We start from the raw sequence: 22,795 nt of genomic DNA, 5'->3' as shown, positions 1-22,795 counted from the left end.
CTGTGGGAGAAGAACCCACTATTAAAACAGCAAAATAACCAGAGCAGTCAAGAACCTATGTTATTAGTAATGCAGACTCACCGCCAAGGTGATATTCCTGAGTAGTGAAATATTGTAAGACAGTATTCCTGAGACCCACAAAAACAGATAATTATTGAGAAAGTGCACTTTGCTGCTGATATACAAAATGCGACATAAATATTAGTATCAGAACTTCTATTATGGGAAATAAGGCCACATTCTTAGAATTTAAAGACTTTTTAGTTTATAAAAACTACATTACAGGAAGAAAAGCACATGAGCCAGAGGCTGTGGGATCACCATAGTCCATTTGCCAAGGCTTTCTTCCATGAATATTCATAACCTACCATCCCTTCCTAGAACTGCTTCAGCAGGAAGGGATGGATTTTGGGACACTCCTGTAGAGTCAAAGCACATGAGCAGAGCCAAAGTTATTTTTCCGGTAAAACCTTTATCATCTTTAGAGGAATCAAGTTACTTATACAGAGGAGTAAAACACAAGTTCCATAAACTGGTTATAGTCTTCGTTCAGGGAGTAAAGCAATAAGCACCTCGCCGTCGGATGAGACACCCCCAGCATCCATAGTGTATGACATAATGAGAATTAGCAAGCAAAATCTGAGTCGTTTGTGCTACACTATAAAGTTAAAAAAAAAAACAAACAAAAAAACCAGCTACAAATCCATATCTAACGATAGAGACAAATCGTCACTGAAGCTCATTACCAAGCACCGTGTGCACTTGTTGGGTGGAGAAGAGGACACCCACGCTGCAAAGAGCCCTCCCCGTCCCACTTCTGCCCCTCGGGACAACAGAGATTGGAAATTCTTCAGCTTGGCTGGGGAGAAGTACGACCGCTCACCCGCAGCTCTGGGGATGGCTGGCGCTCCCCAGAGACTAGCCCTGGCAAGTAGTTAAGAGAAAACTGTAGTTGCCAGTCCAGGTTCGATGCACTATACCGGATGCTTGGGGCTGGTGCACTGGGACGACCCAGAGGGATGGTATGGGGAGGGAGGAGGGAGGAGGGTTCAGGATGGGGAACACATGTATACCTGTGGTGGATTCATTTTGATATTTGGCAAAACTAATACAATTATGTAAAGTTTAAAAATAAAAAATAATAAAAAAAAAAAGAACATTGTTTGTTAACCCCAATACAAAATAAAAAAATTAAAAAAAAAAAAAAAAGAGAGAAAACTGTAATCACCATCTCGCAGGACCAACCAGGAACCAGAACCACAGAGCAAAAGGCGCCCAGGACCACGAGGCCGCTTCCGGTGCCCGCCTAGGAATACGGAGGCGTGGTCCTCTCTGTGATCTTCTTGATTGCGAGTTTTGCTACCTTCTCCTGGTTTGGCCAAGGTGGGGGCAGCACTTGACTCTGGCAGTTTGAATTTTTACTCCCTTCTGTCTCCCGCTGCCTCCTGAAGAAATCCTAGCCGATCCATAAAGGTTAAATCACCCACAACGTTGCTGCGAGTTAGCTACGAGCCCTTTTTGTAGTGTATTTATTATTGATGAGTGAAAAGTTCTTTTTACATTCTGGGTATGAGCTGTTATATGAACACCAGATACTGGCTCCCACTTCCCTTTTTATTCCCAGTTATGTCTTTTTGCTGAAAATTAGCTTTAAAAAACGTTATAGTTTTTAAAGAGTACTTTTAGGTTTATAGAAAAAGCTTCCCATATGTCCCCTCCAAACCCCTTTCCTGGCTACATACAAACCCTATTATTAACATCTTGCATTAGTGAGGTATCTTTGTTACAGTTAGTGAGCCAATATTGATAAAGTATTATTAACTCAAGTCCATAGTTAATATTAAGTTTAATATAAACTGTGTAGTCCATTCTATGGGTTTTGGAAAATATACAACATGCATCAACAGTTACAAGTATCATACTAAACAGTTTCATTGTCCTAAAATTTCCCTATGCTCCACACATTCATCTTTCCCACACTCCCCAACCCCAACAGCCCCTGATCTTCACTGTCTCCATACTTTTGCCTATTCTACAATGTCATGTATTAATAGTAGGAATCAGCTTGTAGCCTTTTCAGACTGGTCCCTTCCTTTAGCAAAATGTATATAACATTTTTCCATGAGTTTTCTTTTTTCTGGCCACACCATGCAATATGTGGGATTTTAGTTCCCTGACCAGGGATCAAACTCAGGATCCTTGCACTGGGAACACAGAGTCTTTACCACTGAACGACCAGGGAAGGAAGTCTCCCACCATGGACTTTCATGGCATGATAGTTTCTTTCTTTTTACTGATGAATATTCTATTATCTAGACGTACCAGTTTGTTAATTCATGAAACTACTAAAGGAAACCTTGCTTGCTTCCACGTTTTAACAATTATGAATAAAGCTTCTAAGAACACCCTTGTGCAGGTTCTTTTGTGGACATGTTTTTTGTTCATTGGGGTAAATACCAAGGAGTGAAAACTGCTGAGTAAAAGAGTATGTTTACTTTTGTAAGACACTGCTGAACTGTTTGCTGAAGTGACTACCATTTTGGATTCCCACCAGGAATGTATGAGTATTTGTTGCTCCACATCCTCATCAGCATTTGGAGTTGTCACTGTTCAGCACTTCAGCTCGGAGAAGGCCATGGCACCCCACTCCAGTACTCTTGCCTGGAAAATCCCATGGATGGAGGAGCCTGGTAGGCTGCAGTCCATGGGGTCGCAAAGAGTTGGACACGACTGAGCGACTTCACTTTCACTTTTCATGCACTGGAGAAGGAAATGGCAACCCACTCCAGTGTTCTTGCCTGGAGAATCCCAGGGACGGGGGAGCCTGGCGGGCTGCCATCTATGGGGTCACACAGAGTCAGACACAACTGAAGTGACTTAGCAGCAGCAGCAGCACTTTAGCTATTCTAATAGGTATGTGGTGGTATCCTAACCTGCAATTTCCTAATGACATATGATTTGGAGCATCTATTCATGATTATTTGCCATTTGTGTATCTTCTCTGGTAAAGTGTCTGTTCAGATCTTTTGCCCATTTAAAAAACTGAATTATATTCTTATTGTTCAGTTTTAGGAGTTCTTTATATATTTCAGATGCCAGTATCTTTTCTTTTCTTTTTCCTTTTGGCTGTACTGCATGGCATGTGGGATCTTAGTTACTGGACCAGGGATCAAACTCATGCCCACTGTGTTGGAAGGGTGGAATCCTAACCATTGACCACAAGCTAAGTCCTCCATTTAAAAAAAAAATCTATTTTATTATAGTTGATTTACAAAGCCATATTTAGTTTCAGGTGTACAGCACAATGATTCAGTTATATACATATCCATACAAAATAATGTATATATGATATACATAGGGTTTTGTTCCAGTATGGATTTTCCAGTGTATAAGATAAAGTTTTTAAGTGAAGGTCTTCTCACATTTTAATATTTATGGGTTTTCTGGTAATAAATTCTGGCTTCCAAATGAAGGCATTCCCCCACTCACTATATTCATAATGGTGTTCTCCACTGTGGGTTCTTTGGTGAGTGACCAGACTTAAAACACAATGAATCCATATAGTCTTTACACTGCTAAGTTTTCTCTTCAGTGTGGATTCTCTGATGTTTAGCAAGGCTATCACAGAACTTGAAAGGCTTTGCCACACTCATGACACAAATAAGGCTCCTGTCCAAAATGAATTTGCTTACGTTTAATGAGGTATAAGCTCATACACGGAGAAGGCAATGGCACCCCACTCCAGTACTCTTGCCTGGAAAATCCCATGGACGGAGGAGCCTGGGAGGCTGCAGTCCATGGGGTCGCTAAGAGTCGGATACGACTGAGTGACTTCACTTTCACTTTTCACTTTCATGCATTGGAGAAGGAAATGGCAACCCACTCCAGTATTCTTGCCTGGAGAATCCCAGGGACGGGGGAGCCTGGTGGGCTGCCGTCTATGGGGTCACACAGAGTTGGACACGACTGAAGTGCCTTAGCAGCAGCAGCAGCAGCAGCAGCTCATACAGAAGGCTTCTGACACTGAAGATATCCCTAAAGTTTCTCTTGTCTGACAATATCATTCCAGTGTCTGAAGATTTTGCCACATTCTTTATTCTCATGAAACTCTTCTCAGGATGGCTTCTCTGTTGTTTCATGAAACTTGGATTACACAAAGGTCATTCCAAGTTGAGGATCTATAAGGCTTTTTTTAACTTTGGACATGCTGGTGCTTGGTCAGGGCTGCTGGGGTGCCAGGGTTCATTTTATTAGGGAGGGGGTATTTTTGAATGACTGATTTCCACTCCCTTTACAATGAGTGGCTGCTACTTTTATTACAGTTGAAGTTGGAAACTCTACACAAGCTGAACGGAGAATTTCCCACACCCGGAGCATTGACAAGACTGAGTGAAGCTAAAGTCGCTCAGTCATGTCTGACTCTTTGACTATACAGTCTGTGGAATTCTCCAGGCCAGAATACTGGAGTCAGTAGCCTTTCCCTTCTCCAGGGGACTGTCCCAACCCAGGGATTGAACCTGTTTCCCGCATTGTGGGCAGATTCTTTACCAGCTGAGCCACAAGGGACTGAAATTCAGGGTAAATTCTCCCAGGTGTTCTTAGGCCTTTTTATCTGAGTACTATTCTCCCTGGTTTGAGGCAAAGTAAATTGTGTGTCCACAAAGGGGCTCCTCCCTCACTTGGGTAAATTATTCAGAAGTTTATGAACTTGTCCAATGTGGAGCCCCTGATGATGCTCCCATTTGATCTTCTGAACATCTCCTTCTGTGTTAGACTTCTGGAAAATTCTGCTTTGAAACAGACTCCTTGTTTAAGGCCAGGAGTTACCATCTGAAAGAACAGGTTGATCATGATATTAGCACCTTTTCCCAGAGGCAGAAAAAGTGTCAAATGTAACATATATGAGAGTAGCCTACAGAGAGAAGTTACAAAAAACAAAACTCTTTCTGTGCTTAAGTTCTAAGTAAGAAAATACACTTGCTATTCTTTAATTGCAGCTTTTCAGTATTTTCTTCTGTTTCTTGGGTTTATTTTACTGTGCTCTAAGATCTCAAAAGGGATGTTTAGAGCAATTTTCTTTTTTTCAGCTTTGCTTTTACTCTAAATATAGCATCTAATCTTTTAAATGAAATAATTTAACCTGCTGCTAAGTCACTTCAGTCGTGTCCGACTCTGTGCGACCCCATAGATGGCAGCCCACCAGGCTCCCCCGTCCCTGGGATTCTCAAGGCAAGAACACTGGAGTGGGTTGCCATTTCCTTCTCCAATGCATGAAAGTGAAAAGTGAAAGTGAAGTCGCTCAGTCGTATCCGACTCTGCGACCCCATGGACTGCAGCCTACCAGGCTCTTCCATCCATGGGATTTTCCAGCCAAGAGTACTAGAGTGGGGTGCCATTGCCTTCTCCATAATTTAACCTAAGGAGCCTGAAAAAGTACTTGCAACAGATTAGATAAATGCAAACTACTCATTATTAGTATTATCACTAATGTAAAGCAGAAATGAGGAACTGGTGCAGAGACTCATTTATTCAAGAGCTCTTATGAACATAACAATACATAAAGTAGTAGATTAAAAAAGAAGTCATCACATAACAAAGCATTTTATAATCTATTTGGAGAGATTATAAAAATCTCAAAGCTGTAGGGGATATCAGAGAATACCTGGCCTCTCTCCTTATTTTTAAGGATGTAAAACTGAGACCCAGCCAGGTGGATTAGCCTGCTGCTGCTGCTGCTGCTAAGTCGCTTCAGTCGTGTCCAACTCTGTGCGACCCCATGGACGGCAGCCCACCAGGCTCCCCCGTCCCTGGGATTCTCCAGGCAAGAACAGTGGAGTGGGTTGCCATTTCCTTCTCCAGTGCATGAAAGTGAAAAGTGAAAGTGAAGTCGCTCAGTCGTGTCTGACTCCTAGCAACCCCATGAACTGCAGCCTGCCAGGTTTTGCTGTCCATGCAATTCTCCAGGAAAGAATACTGGAGTGGGTTGCCATTTGCTTCTCCAGGGGATGTTCCCAACCTTTTAAGGCCCACTGTAGTATGTAAACAACCTTCAGATTAAGGTTGTAGCACAGCGGTTAAGAGAAACTTCTGGTTTCAGTTCCCTGCTCGCATTTCTAGCTGCATGACCTTGGACAAATTACTTAATATGTCTGTTTCTCAATTTCTTTAGCTGTAAAATGGGAGTATAGTTAAGTCCCCTACATACAAATGAGTTCCATTCTAAGAGTGTGTTTACAAGTCCAGTTTGTTCTTAAGTCCAACAAAGTTAGCCTAGGTATCCGACTAACAGTCGGCTATATAATACTGTAGTGTAATAGGTTTATAATACCTTCCACACAAATAATACATAAAAAACAAACACAAAAAATAGAACATTTTAATATTATAGTACAGTATCTTGAAAAGTACAGTACAGCAACAGTTACATCACTGCTGCTTTTATGCTTGCTTCTGGACATTTTGGGCTTGAAATAAAGATACTATATTACTGTACTCTATACAGTAAAGTACATAAAAGCATAACCACTTGTAGAGGATGCACATACATGACAATGTACATCAGACAGGTGAACTAACTTACATGACTGGGAGAAAGTCAATGCTTAGGTAGGTTGGTAAGAAGCCCAGGCTCCCAGAGGAGGAGGAGGAGGAGGAGGAAGAGGAGGAGGAGGAGGGGGAGGAGGAGAAAGGGGTCTGGAGTTCTTGAGGAGTCATGTTTCTCCTTCTTGAGAACCTTCTGACTAATACTGTAATCTTAAAATGTAAATTGTGGGAGTGGGTCTAGTAAGACCTTTCTATTGTTAGTTCTAATCCTGTCATCTTAAAATGTAAGTTGTGGGAATGACCTTTACAATTTTGGAGACATTCTTTTGATTTACTGTAATAACAACTGAAAAAGTATATACCTCCCTTGCTAAGACTAGTGAGGGGGCACTCTCTGCCCGCTTCTGATGTCTATGTCAGAAGCTGTCTCTGTCCTTTTTCTCTGTAATAAAACTTCTGCCACACAAAAGCCCTGAGTGGTCAAACCTGGTCCCTGATCCTGAAGCTAAATTTTCTTCTTCAGAGATCACGAATCCAACACCATTCACTGTAAGCTATCAACTGGACATGTGCATGCATGTTCGAATCTTTGAAAGTTCACAACGTGAAGGTTCATGTGTAGGGGACTTACTGTATAGTAGTATGTCATATCATTTTTTTATTGAGAAAAATACACATATAAGGCACTCAGAGAAAGCCCGGGCACAGAAAACATTGCATAAACATTGGCCAATATGGTGGATACACTATTTCAATGATAGATTATATTACTTTCCTTAGTTATTCACTGTCCTCTATATAAGCTTTACTTTTTTTTGACCATATGGATGGGGAAAAAAGCTTGATTAGCTGACTTGCTTTGCCTAACAAAACCTAAGGGGAATGATATATGCTCCTCTTGAGTAGATGTTTAAAAGTCATCATGTGGTCCTACCTGTTTTTCTTTTGCCAAAAAGTGTAGCATATTCAAGGCAGAAATACTCTCTTTTGGCCTGGATCCTAGAGCAGTGAGAATGTGTTGCATTATAACACAAGGAAAAATGAAACACAGTCAAGCCTTTAATTACTTACTGCAATAGCATTAGCAAGAGGCCCAACAAGAAAAAACTGCTGGCTCCTGCAGTGCTTTTTATTCTCATCCATGGAACAGCGGCAGGCAAGGGTCATGTGAAATCAGGACAGGTGTGGGGATTGTCTCACTGCCAAGACAGCACCAAAAAAAGACTCCAGTATTTCCAGATTCAAAGAGGATATGTTAGTCTCCACCAACCAACATCACTTCCAATTTCAAAATTTAATGTTTCATCTATAAACTGGTACCAACAATAACAACAAAATGTTTGCACATAAAAAAAGTAAAAATTATGTTGGAAATACTGAGGTTGCACTAAAACACAACAAACTACATTATTTACCTTATGATTTGTAAAGCTGCATTCTCAGAAGTGGGTATGATTTTAGAGACTGAGTCGATCATTATAATGGTGAAGTCATTTTTCACTGACTTCTCATTTCTCTGATATTCCAAGAAATTGAAGTGTCAACTAAAGCATTAACTTTTGTCATACCCTTCTTCTGGTGACAACTTCTGACTTGAAAAAAAAAAAAGGCCTTTGTAATGTCTTCACCATGTAAGTCATTGATCACACTTTCCTTTAGCGTGTATTTTCTGGTGTTTAGTAAGATTAGAGCTCCCACGGAATGCTTTCCCACACTCATCACACTCATATGGTTTCTCTCCAGTATGGATTCTCTGGTGATGAATAAGCGTTGAGATTTGGCTGAATGCTTTTCTGCATTCTCCACACTTATAGGGCTTTTCTCCAGAATGAATCCTCTGATGATTAATAAGGGCTGAGTTCACATAGAAGGCCTTTCCACACTCCTTACACTCATATGGCTTCTCTCCTGTGTGGATTCTCTGATGTTTGATAAGGGCTGAACTCACACTGAAGCCCTTCCCACACTCATCACACTCATAAGGTTTCTCACCAGAGTGGATTCTCTGATGTTTGATGAGGTCTGAACTCACACTAAATGCTTTGCCACATTCATTACATTCATAGGGCTTCTCTCCATTGTGGATTCTCTGATGTATAATCAGGTGTGCCCTCACACTGAAAGCTTTCCTACACTCATTACAAGTATAGGGTTTCTCACCAGTGTGGATTCTTTCATGCACAGTGAGAGTTGAGCGTACACTGAAGGCTTTTCCACAGTGATCACACTCATAGGGTTTCTCTCCAGTGTGGATTCTCTGATGTCGAACAAGGCCTGAGCTCTGAGCAAACTTCTTTCCACATTCACTGCATGTATACCGTCTTTCTTCTGCAGACCTCGCCTCATGACTTTCTAACTGGTCCTCATACCAGTTATAGGAAGCTTTTTCATTCTCAGGAATCTGTAAAGTATACCCATTATATGTGCTGGGGACCTTCTGGTGTGGATCCATCCTTACAAAAATCTTCCCTTCAGAATTAACACCTTGTTCATACCTTTGGCCTTGATTCCTGAAACAATAAACACACCTTTCAAATGCGATTTATTCCCTGCAGCTAAAGCAATATGACTTGGGTTTGATTCCTGGGTGGGAAGATGCCCTGGAGAAGGGAATGGCTACCCACTCCAGTATTCTTGCCTGGAGAATTCCATGGACAGAGGAGCCCGGTTGGCTACAGTTCACGGGTTTGGAAGAGTCAGATATGTCTGAGCAACTTAAAAAAGCAATATGATGTGATAAAGACTTAACTAGGACTCTCAAACATGTTCCACAAACCTAGGACACACTGATCAAATGTGGTCAAATCAAATGTTTAATTATTTGGTACTACCACAAAACTCCTGGAATGAACACCTGACTAATATACTATTTAAATATATACTTTAAAAAGGCAACTCAAACACGAAATCTGGGCTATAAGTGAGTATATAAAATAACATAGTTTCTACTTAAAAAGACTTTGTGTCACATTTAATTAAATTGGGAAACAAGATAGGAGTTGAAGAGATTTGCAGATAGTAGAACAGATGAAGGAGCACAGGAATAGAGAAGGCAAAAAGTTAGAAATTCAACTGATATTGAATTAATTTGGGAAAACAACAATAACATCATCATTGTTTTACCACTCACAAGTCCACACTATTTGTGTTGGAAGAGAGATATGGAGATTAAATAAGCTCTGTCTACTGCTACCACTATTACTGCTGCAGCTGATGAGGCTACGGCAGACAGTATTTTAGCAAACAGGGATGTTTTGTCTCCTCTGGAATTGTGACAGAATTGATCCTCCATCTCTCCAAAGAAGGGTCCATTCCATCTTTGTAATTTAGACCAATGTGTGGATAACTTGTTGTATTGTTCCCTCTCTCTTATACCCTAACAACAATACTTCATCAATTCTATCTCCAAACTTAATAAAACTTTTGCTTCAAACTCAAATTCCACAAATTATCACCCTCTGCCTTTTTCCATTTTACAAGTTGTTTTATGTGTCAATGTCATAAGTTGACAGTGTGAACCCTTGATAAGAATGGCATTTCACCTCTGTGGTCTTCCTCCCCCAAATCTCTAACCTCAGTATAGTAATGAGAAAAACATCAGTCAAATTTCAATTGAGTAGCATCCTACAAAAAACCTGACAAGTATGCCTCAAAAATGTCAAGGTCATCAGAACCAAGGGAAGTGTGAGAAAGTGTCACAGCCAAGAGGAACATATGGAGACATGACAATTAAATGTAACATGGTATGCTGGATGGGATCCTAGAATAGAGAAAGGACATTAGGTAAAAACTAAGGAGGTGTGAATAAAGTATGGACTTTAATAATAATAATATGCAATAGTAACTCAAGAGTTGTGTTAAATATATTACATAAGGTAAGATGTTAACTATAGGGAAACTAAATGTGGGGGGATATAAGAACTCTCTGTACTACTTTCACAATTTTTCTGTAAATCTAAAATGACCAGATCTCAGAATCTACTCCAAAAGTTTTATTAAAAAATTTGTCTATGTTTTTGAACAGGTAATATACAATTCAAAAGTTAAAATGATCTAAAAAGTACAGAGAAAACTTGTTTCCACCTTGATTCCCCCTGTTTGCCACCTCCACAGGTAGCCAATTTTATTAGTTTCCTGCATCTTTCTAATGTTTCTTTACACAAACATGTATATTTTAAGCCTCTAACTTCCTTAATTCAGATTCAAGACCTACAAACCAGTCACAAGTTTATTGTCACATGGACACTACATTCCACATGGCTTAGGAACTGTGCCATTTATTTCTAAGTGATGCTGTTTTATCAAGTTTCTCTGAACAGTAAGTAGCTCTTTGGCAATACTGAAAAAGGCTCACTTGGTGCACAGTTCACAAACAAATGAACCCTTGCCCAAAGTCCAGAAATGTGGTTACCATGGAGCATATGGTGCAAGCTGCTTTGTCCTTAGCAAAACATGGAGAACACCTAGTCCTACCCAAAGCCCCTTTGGTCTGTAGCTTGCTCACACCTGAATTAGCCTTTCCTGTGGCTGCTTCAGTGCGCTGTCTTTTTTCCTCTGAGCCCCAAATTGCTGACATTGACTTAAGCAACTATAAAGGACAATATATACAATATTTTTCTGAATTATCTTAAGGCTATAATATGTATAAAGTACCTCTCTGGTGTTGTTATCAGTTAAACATTTTTAACGTCAAAGAAAAGGTATCAAGAAAAAAGAACATTTGTTCTCATCTTTTAAACAGAAGAAAACGGCTGGAGGCGGAAGAGAAACGCAATGTAGATATCAAAAGAAAGGAACTTTCATGAATGTTCAGCTAAACTGAGTTTTTTTCTTTGAGGCAAATGAAAATATTTCAAGAATATCCAAATAAAACTGTCGAGTGTCGGTGAGCTACTGAAGTTATCACAACAAAGCAGAGCTGGGGACACAGGGTCAAGAGAAAAGGTCTCCATTCTCCGACTCCCCTTCCTCGCACCCCAAAATAGGGCTTTGCCAGAAAAGCGAGGAGGGGCACTCCAGCGAATGTCAATCCTCCGGGACTCCGAAACGCTGTAGGGGAATTTCCAGTGCCAGTATGGCAACGACCCAGAGGACAGGGAGGAGGGAAAGGACAGGAAAAGAAGGCGTCGGAGGGAAAGGACAGAAAAAAAGGACGAGGGAAAGGAAAAGGGAGAAAAAAAGGGAGGTGTGTGCGAAGAAGAGGCAGAGAGAGGAGGGTCGGCAGAGTGAGGGGCAGGTCTGAGGCAACCAGGTGGAGAGCTTAGTAACCACCCACCTAGGGGGCCCTTCGCCCAAGAGCTTACTCCACACCCAGGAAAAAGTCGAAGAAGTCTCACCCGGAAAACCGTAGTTTGACGAACCAAGGGGCCTTTGATGCCTGCAGTGGCCTCCAGAGGTCGACTTCTGCCCCAGACACCAAGTCGTCCGCTCTAGGATCCTGGAGGCTTCCCTCTCAGTGGTTCGTGAGAGGAATCTCTGAAAGGAGCAAGAGAGGAAACGATTCTGTTTATATAGAAAAAAAAGCATTTTAGGCTTTTTAGCTCTTTTAATCCTGGGTAGCACAGTGGTAAAGAACTGCCTGCCAATGTAAGAGACGCAAGAGACTGGGTTCAATCCCTGGGTGGGTAAGGTCCTCTGGAGGAGGAAAGGGCAACCTGCTCCTGTATTCTTGCCTGGAGAATACGATGGACAGAGGAGCTTGGTGGGCTACAATCCATGGGCTCGCAAAGAGTGGGACAAACCTGAGCTACTGTGCACACACAGACACAAACTTGCAGGGCAGACATTACAGTCATCCTCTCATGTATAAGAAATCTGAGAAACAGATAAATTTTCTGAGGTTGGGCAACTAATAAGACAGCAGAGATGAAATTTGAACCTAGATCTGTTTAGTCTCTACTCTTTTCACTTGCCACCCAGGGCAATCAGTGAATGGATCTTCAAGGCTTAGGTCTCAGAAAGTAACTCTTACATTGGTTTGTAAATTTAACACTATTCCAATAAAATATGAACTTTTTAATAAGTAGATTTTAAAGTTAATATAGAAAACGAAACAAGCAAGACTCTGCATGGAAAAGCTGAAGAAGAAGGGCAATGAAGGGGCAGTTGTAAGGCAAGTGCAGAGAAAAAGAGAGTAAGCTGGGAAGTCAGGCAAGAAGAGGGAAATTTATTAGAGGGAAATGACAGAGTGACTGGCCCTTAAAGAGAACCAGTGTCCTCCCTTTCTGACAGGGTCTCTCTTATATCCTGCCAATGAAAAATTCTCTGAAGGGATGGTTAATTTTTAGCCTGTAGTTGAGTCCTGTGGTCACATAGCCAGAGGTCTGGAATCTGGTGGTCTCATAGCTTTGAGAAAGTAGGCGCCAGTGAGAAATCTGTATGTTGTTTGGGCAATTTGGTCAGTCTCAAGGATCACTGTGATTTTATTCTTTGTTTGCGAGGTCAACATAATGAGCCACCTTAATAATGAGACCCTATGTGGGCCCTATCAGCAGTTGCTCTAAAGAATTTTAAACATGTATTACAAAGCCTCAGTAATTAAACAGTGTGGCACTGGTGAGCGAGATAGATGCAAGGGAGATCTTACATCCAGATCTTCAGAAAACTACAGAATGTCAAAGTTTAACACTTGATGATTCTCCAGTAGGGAGATTACTATAGGAAGAAGGGTCCCTATAATTAATATTTCAATGGTATATTCCTGGCTAGGATCTGGAGAGACAGTGGTTCTCCTTCTGTTGCCAGAGTTTACGTTTACTAATAGATCACTTCTTTACTGTGTGCAAGACGTGGGACCTAGAAAAATACACGTGAAATTATGAGAGAATCACTGTATAAGCAAATAAATCAGCAGAGAGGGCAAGTTCCAGGAAAGTAAGGAGAGGAAGAAATAAGTACAACAAATATCTAGATAGCACTTCTTATGTACTACATAATGTTCATGCAATGTAAAAGGCAGGTGCTTTTATCATCCTCATTTACAGATGCGGAAATGGAAGCATAGACAGTCCAACTTTAGACTTGCATGCCTAAAACGTAGGGAAAAATATGAATCACTAACAGGCTAAAAGTTTTAAGATAACAATAAATACCTCTCCTTTGCTGCTCTATCTTCTAGGTTTATCCAACTCCCTCTTGAGGTCCTCCAAATTAGCCACCTTCCCAACCCTCTCCCACCACCCGCTTCCCACAATGTGGCTCCCATTCCCAGACCTGGAATTACTCAGCAGAAGAGTCAGGAACTGGCCTCAGTCATTGTCAAAGGAGCTGCAGGAGCCAGCTCAGAGCAGAGTTTTCTAGTAACAGAATCCTTGGAACCAACAAAAGCAGCTCTTCTAAAAATTCAGACAGGCAGCTTTCTTGTAACTGGACAGTCTGCAATTCAGTAAGATTCTTCGCGAGGGCCTCCCTTTTCTGCAATACTTCTGTAAAAGAAACATTAATTTACTCAAAGAGAAAGCAGACTGCCATAGCTGTTACGCTGTTAATTACTGAGGGTTATGGAAGAGGGTTAAAAAGCCATGTCAAATAAGGGGCTAACTTGCAAAGGGCTATCTGATCACAGACTGGGATTAGCATGCGCGGCCCTGTGCCACAGGAATCTCCTTGGGAGCACTACTGGGAGAGCAGATGAAGAGGTGTGTCAGGAGAGAACAGCACCGCCCTTGATGGAAGGCGGGTCTGCCCAGGTGTGGACGGAAAAATTACTGCTAAAGAGGAAAGCCAAGCTGAAATAAAGATGTATTCTGCATTCTAAGGGAAATATGGACACAGAAGGCAGTTGTGGACGAGGAAACCTTCTAAATTCAGATCTCCTAGTACTTATTTCCAATCATTTGCTGTTTCTCCCTTTTGTTTGGGATGGCAAGCTGAGGGATTTCGTGGTCATTGATTCCAAATGTACCAGCTGTACACGTTGTTAATGTGATTCAATAAAACTCTGAAGACCTCAGGAAAGATTGGGGTTTAATCCCAAGAGTAGTTCCAAATGTGTACTCCAGCAGCAGTAAATCGTTAAGAAAAACCCTTCCCTGGGAGTTTGCATCTGGGGTTATTGCTCACCGTCCCGCCTCTCGAGGTTCACGCCCACGATCCACCCCGGCCCGCCCAGGGAGAGGGAATCCAAAGGATTGCACCTGAGCAGTGCCCACCACACTACCGTCCAAGAGCAAAGGACCCTACTGCAGCCAGAGAAGCAACCAGCTCCGAGAATCCCTCGTGGGCGGAAGTCTCTCATCATTTCCGGGGCGGGGCCTCACTTGCATCCTGACTGCCAGTCGTGGGTTCGGGGGCTGGCTGCAGGTTTCGTTCCTGCTTCTTTTTGTGAGAGCACCTAACCCGAGTTTTACCAAGATTCGCAATCCCTGCCTCACCCGTCACAAAGGTGATTTTTTACTTCCTGATTTTACCCAGGGTAGGACCACCCTTGAATATTGGAATTTAAAGACTGCAGCTGGGAAAGGACATCTCCAGTGTTACAGGATTCCTAAAACCGACACACTGGACGGCAGGAGCTCCGGTTTTCATCGTTAATGTTCTGAATGCCAATGCTGCACATCCTATGTGCTTTCTCCAAGATTACGGGCCGACCTGAGCGAGCAAGACCTTCAAAAAGGGGCTGCAATAATGCAAAATCCCTTGGACTACTCAGGCGCTCATTAAAGAACTCAGGACACCAGTGTACTGGTTTGGACATACAAGCTGATAAAAACACTACAAGAGGCGGCACTAAGTATGAATACATTCTATGGCACTGTATGAATCAAGAACATAAAACAAGGGTCATAACTAGTCAAAGAAGCAAAGCCTCCGGAAGCCTGGATTCTGTTTCCACCTGTACCATTAATTTAATGCATCACCTGGTGCAAGCCACAGGACCGTCCCTTACAGAATAATGGACTGGAAAATGTTTTCAAGTCACTTCCAAACCTAGCATTCTACAGACTAATTAAACACATCAGAGCACAATTATTTCTTTGATTTATTACATACTTTTCTAACTCTGGGATTGATCCTTATAAAATCTGTCAAAAGTACCATTGAGTTGCAAAAAGAGACTAGTTTTTAAAAAGTTGTCTTTTACACTAATTTCTTAATTGTATTTCTGACTAGCCATATTTCCCCCTACATGTGTCTTCTTAAGCAGAATTAAGAGAGTATGTTAAAAACTTTATGTGGGTCTGCTCGGGGTTTCCTTGGGAAGTTAGCAGTCATTCCTGTCTAGTGGCTGCCCAAGGGGTGGTTAAGGGTCACGTGTTGTCCCCAAAGCTAAATCTTTGATTTGTAGGCTCCCTGCTAAAGAGATAGGCCCCAGTGTTTTATCTTTCATTTTATGGGAAAAAACAAGATACAGAAGGCTAAAACTAGACTTGTACTCCTACAACACCTTCCACTTTGGAAGGCAGATTTGATGCTGAGAGCAACCTTAAAACATACATGTATGTTGCTGTGAACTCCAAACATTAAGGCTTTCATAATATTACAGATTATAAAATATATAAACAGATTCTCATAAAGCTTGGCATAGCTGATTTTTCTAATTGTAAAAAAAAATCTAGTATTTTCTCTCTCTTCTTTTGCTATATACCTTAAATATACCTAGACCAGGGTTTCTCAGGCACTATCAAACATATAGAACTTGGGAATGTTTTCTTTTGTGGGGGCTGTCTTGTGCACACAGAATGTTTAGCAACATCTCTAGCCTCTATCCATAAGATGCCAGTGGTATCCCAGCCATCCGTTGATAGTACAACCAAAACTGTCTCCAGACATTGTTAAATTTCTCCAGTTAGGAACCAATGGTCTACCTGAGACACAAAAAGCCTATTTTCAAGCACTTTTGCAATGATAAGCAGTAATCTTTAGAGTTTCCTATTTTCCTTCTTAACCAACAAACAAATCTGAACAAATGAAAAGTTTCACATTTCAACTTTTCACACATACCCTAACATTAAATTTTTTTGTCTTCCATCTTGAACACAGTTATTGATGTATAATGGAAATGGGTCTGTGCATAAAATGAAGAGACATATGTCCTTGGAAGCAGTGTAAATATTTCTGTAGATAGAACACCATAAATAATGCACACAATAATTTGACAAGCATTTATTAAACGCCTACTATGTGCTCAGCACTGTACTAGGCACTAAGGGGTGCAGAGATACAAATGTAAAAGTTATTATTCCTGCCCTCAAGGAGCTTACAATTTAATTTTGGAAATAAATACAAACATGAAACTACAATACAGAGTGCTAGAAAATAATTACAAAACAACATATTAGTAAGTGCATGGACCACACTACAAACTTAAAGGATCAGTGCTGAGGCAGCACAGAGTAAGGGAGGTCTCAGTGAGGTGAAATCATTAGGGAGAGCTCACTCAGAAGATATAATGGAAGCTAGGCTTTGAAGGGAGTAATGAACATGAGCTGGGGCCAAAGAGAAATCTAAGCAAAAGGAACAGCATGAAAAAGGCACAGAGGCAAGGGCTTTATAAGAGACATCAGTGGAAGGTCACAGAAGTGTGAGTATGATGAATCAAGGTGAATATGCTAGAAAGAAATGAGGCTCAGGCGGATTAAACATGAGGACAAGGTAATAGAGGACAAGGTTCTATCACTGCTCTGATAGGAATTACCTGATGTGAAAATTATCTTGATTATCTTGTGAAATGAGACATCAGAAAAATGGAGTTTGAGGAGGACAATCTTGGAAGCAAACAAGGTGGGGATCTTGGGAGCAAGGAAACTGAAAAGCAAGAATTACAATAACCTGGGCCTCAGATGATATGGATCTGCAGAGAAGGATACGAAGAAATGGCAGAAACAAGGGAAGGAAAAAAAAAAAAAATCCAGCCTCAAGGAGAAAACTAAGAATTGGAACAACTTAACAAGATATTGGACATGAACAGTGAAAACCAGAAAAAGACTAAAAGACCACTCCAACTCTGGGATAAGAAATAGGAAGGGTGGTAAGTCTGTTAAGGATAAAGATGTTAACCAAAGATGCCTATTTAAAAGGAAAATGGGGATACAGTAATGAGTTCTGTCTCCAAATACCAAGTTATATAAGTACCCGTGGAAAAGTTCACAAGTTAAAGAGACAACCCATAGGGTAGAAAATATTAAGTTACTGAAATATAGAAGTATAAATAATCCAAAAGGATAAAGAGGAGTATAGAAAAAGTAGTGAATAAAATTAAGACAAGGATATTTTTTTCAGTGGACAGGAGGAAAAAAAAGAGGCATAGAGAAAAGCTAAAAGTGAAGAAAAGCGACCAATTCTCAAAGGAGAATTCCTGAGATGCAGGGTCAATTCAAAAATTATGAAATATAAGAAGGACAAGAACTGCGGCATTTCTGGCAATCCAATGGTTAAGACTCTGTATCCACTCTGCATCCCAGGGGGCACAGGTTCAACCACTGGTTAGGGAACTAAGGTCCCACATGTTACCTGGGTTGACCCAAAAAAAAAAAAAGGATAAGAGCTAAGAAAAGGCATTAATATTTATCCACTGGTGATTCTGAGGACATTTCAGTGGAGTGAGTACAACAGCCAAAAACGAGTTTTAAGAATGCATTAATAAGGAAATGGGGTTTAACAACAGACGACATGTTTGAAAAACCATGAATGATAGAATAAGAAGAAAATGGTAGTTGGAAATGAGCACTAAAATTGAAGCTTTTACACATCTTATGCTGTAGGTGAACTTACTGTTGTAATCCTAAATGTCCATTTGCTTGGGCTAAGACAAGGATATTTCATTTTCCCCCATAATGCCACTTTCCCTGGGGCAGTTTAAGGAGAAGTGTATTTTGAGTTATAAGTTACTGCTTTTCCTCCGAAGTTTTAAACATGTTTTACTTGTAGAATTTAGCTTTCTAATACTACAAAGCACCAAAATTATCAACATTTAAAGATGATATAATAATAAACCAAAATGACATTTTCAACCAATTTTCCAGTAATTGTAATGGATTTGCACTATACTGCATATTTCCTTCCCCAGTAACTTTTCAGCTAAGCCTCAGTTTCCTCATCTATAAAATGGAGGATATCATAAGATATCAAAATATCTATCATAAGCACAAGAAATACATAACTTAGGGTTGGTACACAGTAAGTGCTCAATAAATAAAAGCAACAGCTAGACCCTCAGAACCAAGAATAAAACTAACTGTTCTATATGGGAATCAACCACGACCACCTTACTCAATGCAGAAAGTCTTTGAAACCTAAGATGTCTCTTCTAGGACCATGTTGGATGGCAACTGTTACAGAAGAACCACTTTATTATGCCAGGTCTTAAAAAGTTGAGGATGGGAGAAGAAAGTACTGGTGAACAGTTAATTTCAGATTACAAGTATAAAAATAGAATCTGCAGGATAAAGGAATTTAGTGCTGTCACTCATAATTAGGAGCTCAAAGTAAGGTCATACAGACAGATCAATGCTAAGAGTGAAAACTGTAGACCAAGAAAGGACTTCTACTTATGCCCACAAAGAAACAACAGCCCTTTTCTGCTGTCTTAAACTATTTGGCTACATCTATAGGTGTGCTGAATCAGCCTTGACATATATTGTTCTGTCAAGCCATAGTCTTTTCTCACATGCATTCCAGTATAATACTCATCTTTCTGGTCATATTTTCTTTTCTCTAAATTTCTGCCAGATGCTCAGTAATTCTAAGAGTTAAGTAATCTGGCTTTACTTTACTTTGAGTAATTACATTACTTTGAGTAATGTAAAGAGATGTTAGCTGGTACATCTACAGTCATTTCAATACCACGGTGCTCTGCTAACAGCTTTCACTGGAAGACTACTGTTCCTCTGAACTATTTGCGAGGAGTGTGTGCATACATGCACATGCATACACACCCTCTCCCTCTGACAACGTACCCATCTTGTATAATATTTATACACAGGTAACATTGGCCTCAGGCAGAATTAGTATTTTACGGAAAGTAAGGCACAACTGAAGCAGAGAGCAAAGATCTAGAGACAACTAGATTTGTTTCTGGTTTCTTGTAATTTCAAGTACAAAGGAGTTAGGAATAGTAATCTATAGGCTAAAAAGAGGGACAAGCAGAGGGAAAAGAGAAGAGAAGAAAATAAAAGATAAGAAAAGCATTGTTTTGAAAAAGTTAACCAAGGAAACTAGGATGACAAATGACAAGTGGATATCAATGGTTCAATGAAATAGGTGTAGATAACTCTGATGTGATTAGTAATCGATATGTGCCACAGTGGGGTACAGAAGGGATGTTATAGAGAAGGAATTTATGATCCAAAAGGCAAACCTCTATGATGTATTATTTTATGACTGACTTTTAAAAACATCAATCATAAAACATTATTAGTAAGTACAGTCCTTGTTCAGGATAGTCACAGTGTGAAAATGTATAATTTCTCTTGGAACTTTCATTACAATATATGTCATATTCTTCTGAATAAGATTAATGGAATCAATTCTCATTCTGAAAGGTGACTTTGGAAATAGCTAAAAGTTACTCAATTCCAAATATGGTGAGTAAGTGCATAACCAGATGGTCAAAGATGAGATGAAATTTGAAGAGTAATAGAGTGTTTTTCTTGAATGGTGTATTAAATGGGAATCTTGAGTGTGTTCCAGATATCTAGAGGAGTGGTAGTACTTGGAATAACAGTACTACTAGAATAGCTAGAACTGCCCAATTTAAAAAGACAACCCAAATTTGGATTCTTCTTTAAGTTCTTGGTGGTAATTTTAAACCAGCCTCATTACTTTATACAATATCCCTTGGTATACTGAAAGCTTCATATATGAAATATAGTGCCTGGTGATGATGAGTTTAATATTATGTCTTTGCTGGATTATAGAGGGAATGCACCAGAATTCAGAAGAAAGAGGAATTGTTAGGTGAAGTACTCAACCGATGAACACTGAAGATATGTAAAGCTAATGGCAAGAAACAGATAGTGAGTGAGTGAGGTGCTGAGGCCATCTAAGGAGGTGGGTTCAAGGTCAAGCAAGAGTGGCAGACCATCCAGTCAGGGGGTTTGTACAGACTGACAGGAACCTGAGAGAACAGTACTGTGATGGACCAAAAGAGATGAGTGTACATTCTTTGCAGGATTTTTAAGACTTCTTCAAGCACCTGTCTTTTTCCCCCATGTGATGTCTTATTGAGGATAGTATAAATACCTATTTGTACCACAGTGTACAGTGGGAAGGTGGAAAGGAGAGTCAAATTACCAAAAGGTATAGCCATCCATGCTCAAGAGCAGCCGAGCTGCTGCTGCTGAGTCTCCACTCACCTCTTTCTCTGCATCATTCCCACAACCATCACTAATGCGTCCACTTCCTTTGCTGACACAGGTACTGGGGCTGGGGGTGGTGAAGGATACGTATGGATGCTCAGTGACTCAGGGGAGTCAGTGAAGGTGATATATGAAGAAAAATGCTGGAGTGCTGTTAAAAATATAGCATTCTGAGTTTGCATGGGAATATGGATTTCCACTATCAGGAGCATTAGAATAAAATAAAATGTACACTTAAGCATAAATACATTAAGTGTTTATAAAAATTTCCCTAGAACTAGGAGCTCAGAAAGTTAAATATAAGTGTAAGTCTCATACAGAGGCTGCTTCAAACTCTAAAACAGCTTCTTAGATCAGATTAGGAGCACAAAATGCACCTTTAGGGGAATAAATGGGAGACAGGGATCACAGGAGATCGGAAGAAGCAGAGGAACTAGGAGTAGCTACTCTCAAACCTACAGCTACTCACCAAAAAGACAAAGTTAAGTGCCTCAAGCCACACAAGCAGTTTTCTCTAATGCTATTTTAAGCTTCTAAAGGATCAGACCATCAGGAGCTCCATTCTATCAGACACCTCCTAAGATAGTCAAGCTAATTAATTTGTATCAAGGCACTGGACCCAAACTACTGAAGAGCTATTCTAACTTTGCCACCCCTATCAATCTGACCCTAGATAAGATTGTAATGATGTTGAACTTTCTGCCCTTTTTTTTTTTACAGTGCAAGACCTCTCACCAGCACATGGTTCCTCTAATGTTGAATTAACGCCCAATCTATGACTCAAGTTTTTCCCTAAACTCCTGTGGATTCAGATTTTTCTCCACTGTGGATTCTTTGATGTCGAATAAGACTTGACCTCTGAATAAAGGCTTTCCCACACTCATTACATTGATAGGGTTTCTCCCCTGTGTGAATTCTCAGATGCTGAATGAGGCCAGTGTTCCCATTGAAAGCTTTCCCACATTCTTTACATTTATAGGGTCTTTCTCCAGTGTGGATTCTCTGATGTTCAATAAGGCCTGACTTTTGACTGAAGGCCCTCCCACACTCATTGCATTTGTAGGGTTTCTCCCCAGTGTGGCTTCTCTGATGGCCAATAAGATGTGAGCTCCTCCTGAAAGTTTTCCCACACTCATCACACTCATAGGGCTTCTCCCCAGTGTGGATTCTCTGATGTCCAATGAGGTGTGAGCTATGACTGAAAGCTTTCCCACACTCATTACATTCATAGGGTCTCTCCCCACTGTGGATTCTCTGGTGCAGAATAAGGCCTGCACTCTGACTGAAAGCTTTCCCACACTGATTGCACTGATATGGCTTCTCCCCAGTATGGATTCTCTGGTGCAGGATCAGGCCTGTGTTTTGACTGAAGGCTTTACCACACTCCTTACAGTGGTAGCGTTTTACTTTGTTGTGGATATCCTGGTGGGAAAGAAGGGCTGACCTGTAACTGAAGGCTTTACCACATACATTACACTGATAGGGTTTCTCCCCAGTGTGGATTCTCCAGTGACGAACAAGGCCTGAACTCTGAGCAAAGCTCTTCCCACATTCATCACATTTATGTCGTCTCTCTTGGGTGGGGTTTCCCCGCTGCCTCTCTAATGAGCCCAGAAGGTCTCGGGCTTCTCCAGGCTCAAGACCCCCGATAACATCCCCGTTGCATTTGGCAGCTGTCTCTCCATGTGGCTGGATTCCAGTAGATATTACCTGTTTTGAAGTTAATTCCCTGTTCTCATTCCTGGTCTCACCACCTGGAATAAAAATGTAATAAACATCAAGTGAATGTCACTTCCTAGTCTTTATGTTAGGAAAAAGAAATCAAATAGAGGAAAGAAAAATACACATGGAGGTTAAGAGTAAATGGAAAGCTTCCATCTGTCTCCAAAATGCCTTCATTAATATGGGGAGAAAGGAGCAGGGACAAACTGAAGTACCACATACGCCAACTACGG

At 40.7% G+C, this 22,795-nt stretch overlaps 2 protein-coding genes across 7 annotated transcripts in view; both read right to left on the bottom strand.

Moving 5' to 3' along the window:
* Nucleotides 1-7,823: 7,823 nt before the first annotated feature.
* Nucleotides 7,824-16,505, bottom strand: LOC129645638 (zinc finger protein with KRAB and SCAN domains 8-like). Of its 2 annotated transcripts, XM_055570939.1 has the most exons (4): nucleotides 14,605-16,505; nucleotides 13,756-13,967; nucleotides 11,880-12,018; nucleotides 7,824-9,053 (listed from the first exon to the last, which is right to left on the bottom strand). In XM_055570939.1, the coding sequence occupies exon 4, from the start codon at nucleotides 8,993-8,995 to the stop codon at nucleotides 8,180-8,182; it is 816 nt and encodes a 271-aa protein (XP_055426914.1). In that variant the 5' UTR covers nucleotides 8,996-9,053; nucleotides 11,880-12,018; nucleotides 13,756-13,967; nucleotides 14,605-16,505; the 3' UTR covers nucleotides 7,824-8,179. The 2 variants fall into 2 exon arrangements, with proteins under 2 accessions (XP_055426914.1, XP_055426915.1); XM_055570940.1 differs by lacking the exon at nucleotides 14,605-16,505 and having other exon boundaries at nucleotides 13,635-13,767.
* A 130-nt stretch (nucleotides 16,506-16,635) lies between these two features.
* ZKSCAN8 (zinc finger with KRAB and SCAN domains 8) overlaps nucleotides 16,636-22,795 on the bottom strand; it is a 28,885-nt gene continuing 22,725 nt past the window's right edge. For all 5 annotated transcript variants that reach the window (XM_055570928.1, XM_055570927.1, XM_055570925.1 and 2 more), the window contains one exon: nucleotides 16,636-22,594. In XM_055570928.1, the coding sequence (XP_055426903.1) occupies nucleotides 21,633-22,594 (962 nt within the window). In that variant the 3' untranslated portion in view covers nucleotides 16,636-21,632. The remainder of the gene's footprint in view (nucleotides 22,595-22,795) is intronic.

Source organism: Bubalus kerabau, chromosome 3 (genome assembly GCF_029407905.1).
Source record: "Bubalus kerabau isolate K-KA32 ecotype Philippines breed swamp buffalo chromosome 3, PCC_UOA_SB_1v2, whole genome shotgun sequence".
Lineage (NCBI taxonomy): Eukaryota > Metazoa > Chordata > Mammalia > Artiodactyla > Bovidae > Bubalus > Bubalus kerabau.
The sequence above is the reverse complement of the archived record's forward strand: the minus strand, read 5'-3'. Positions and strand labels throughout refer to the sequence as shown.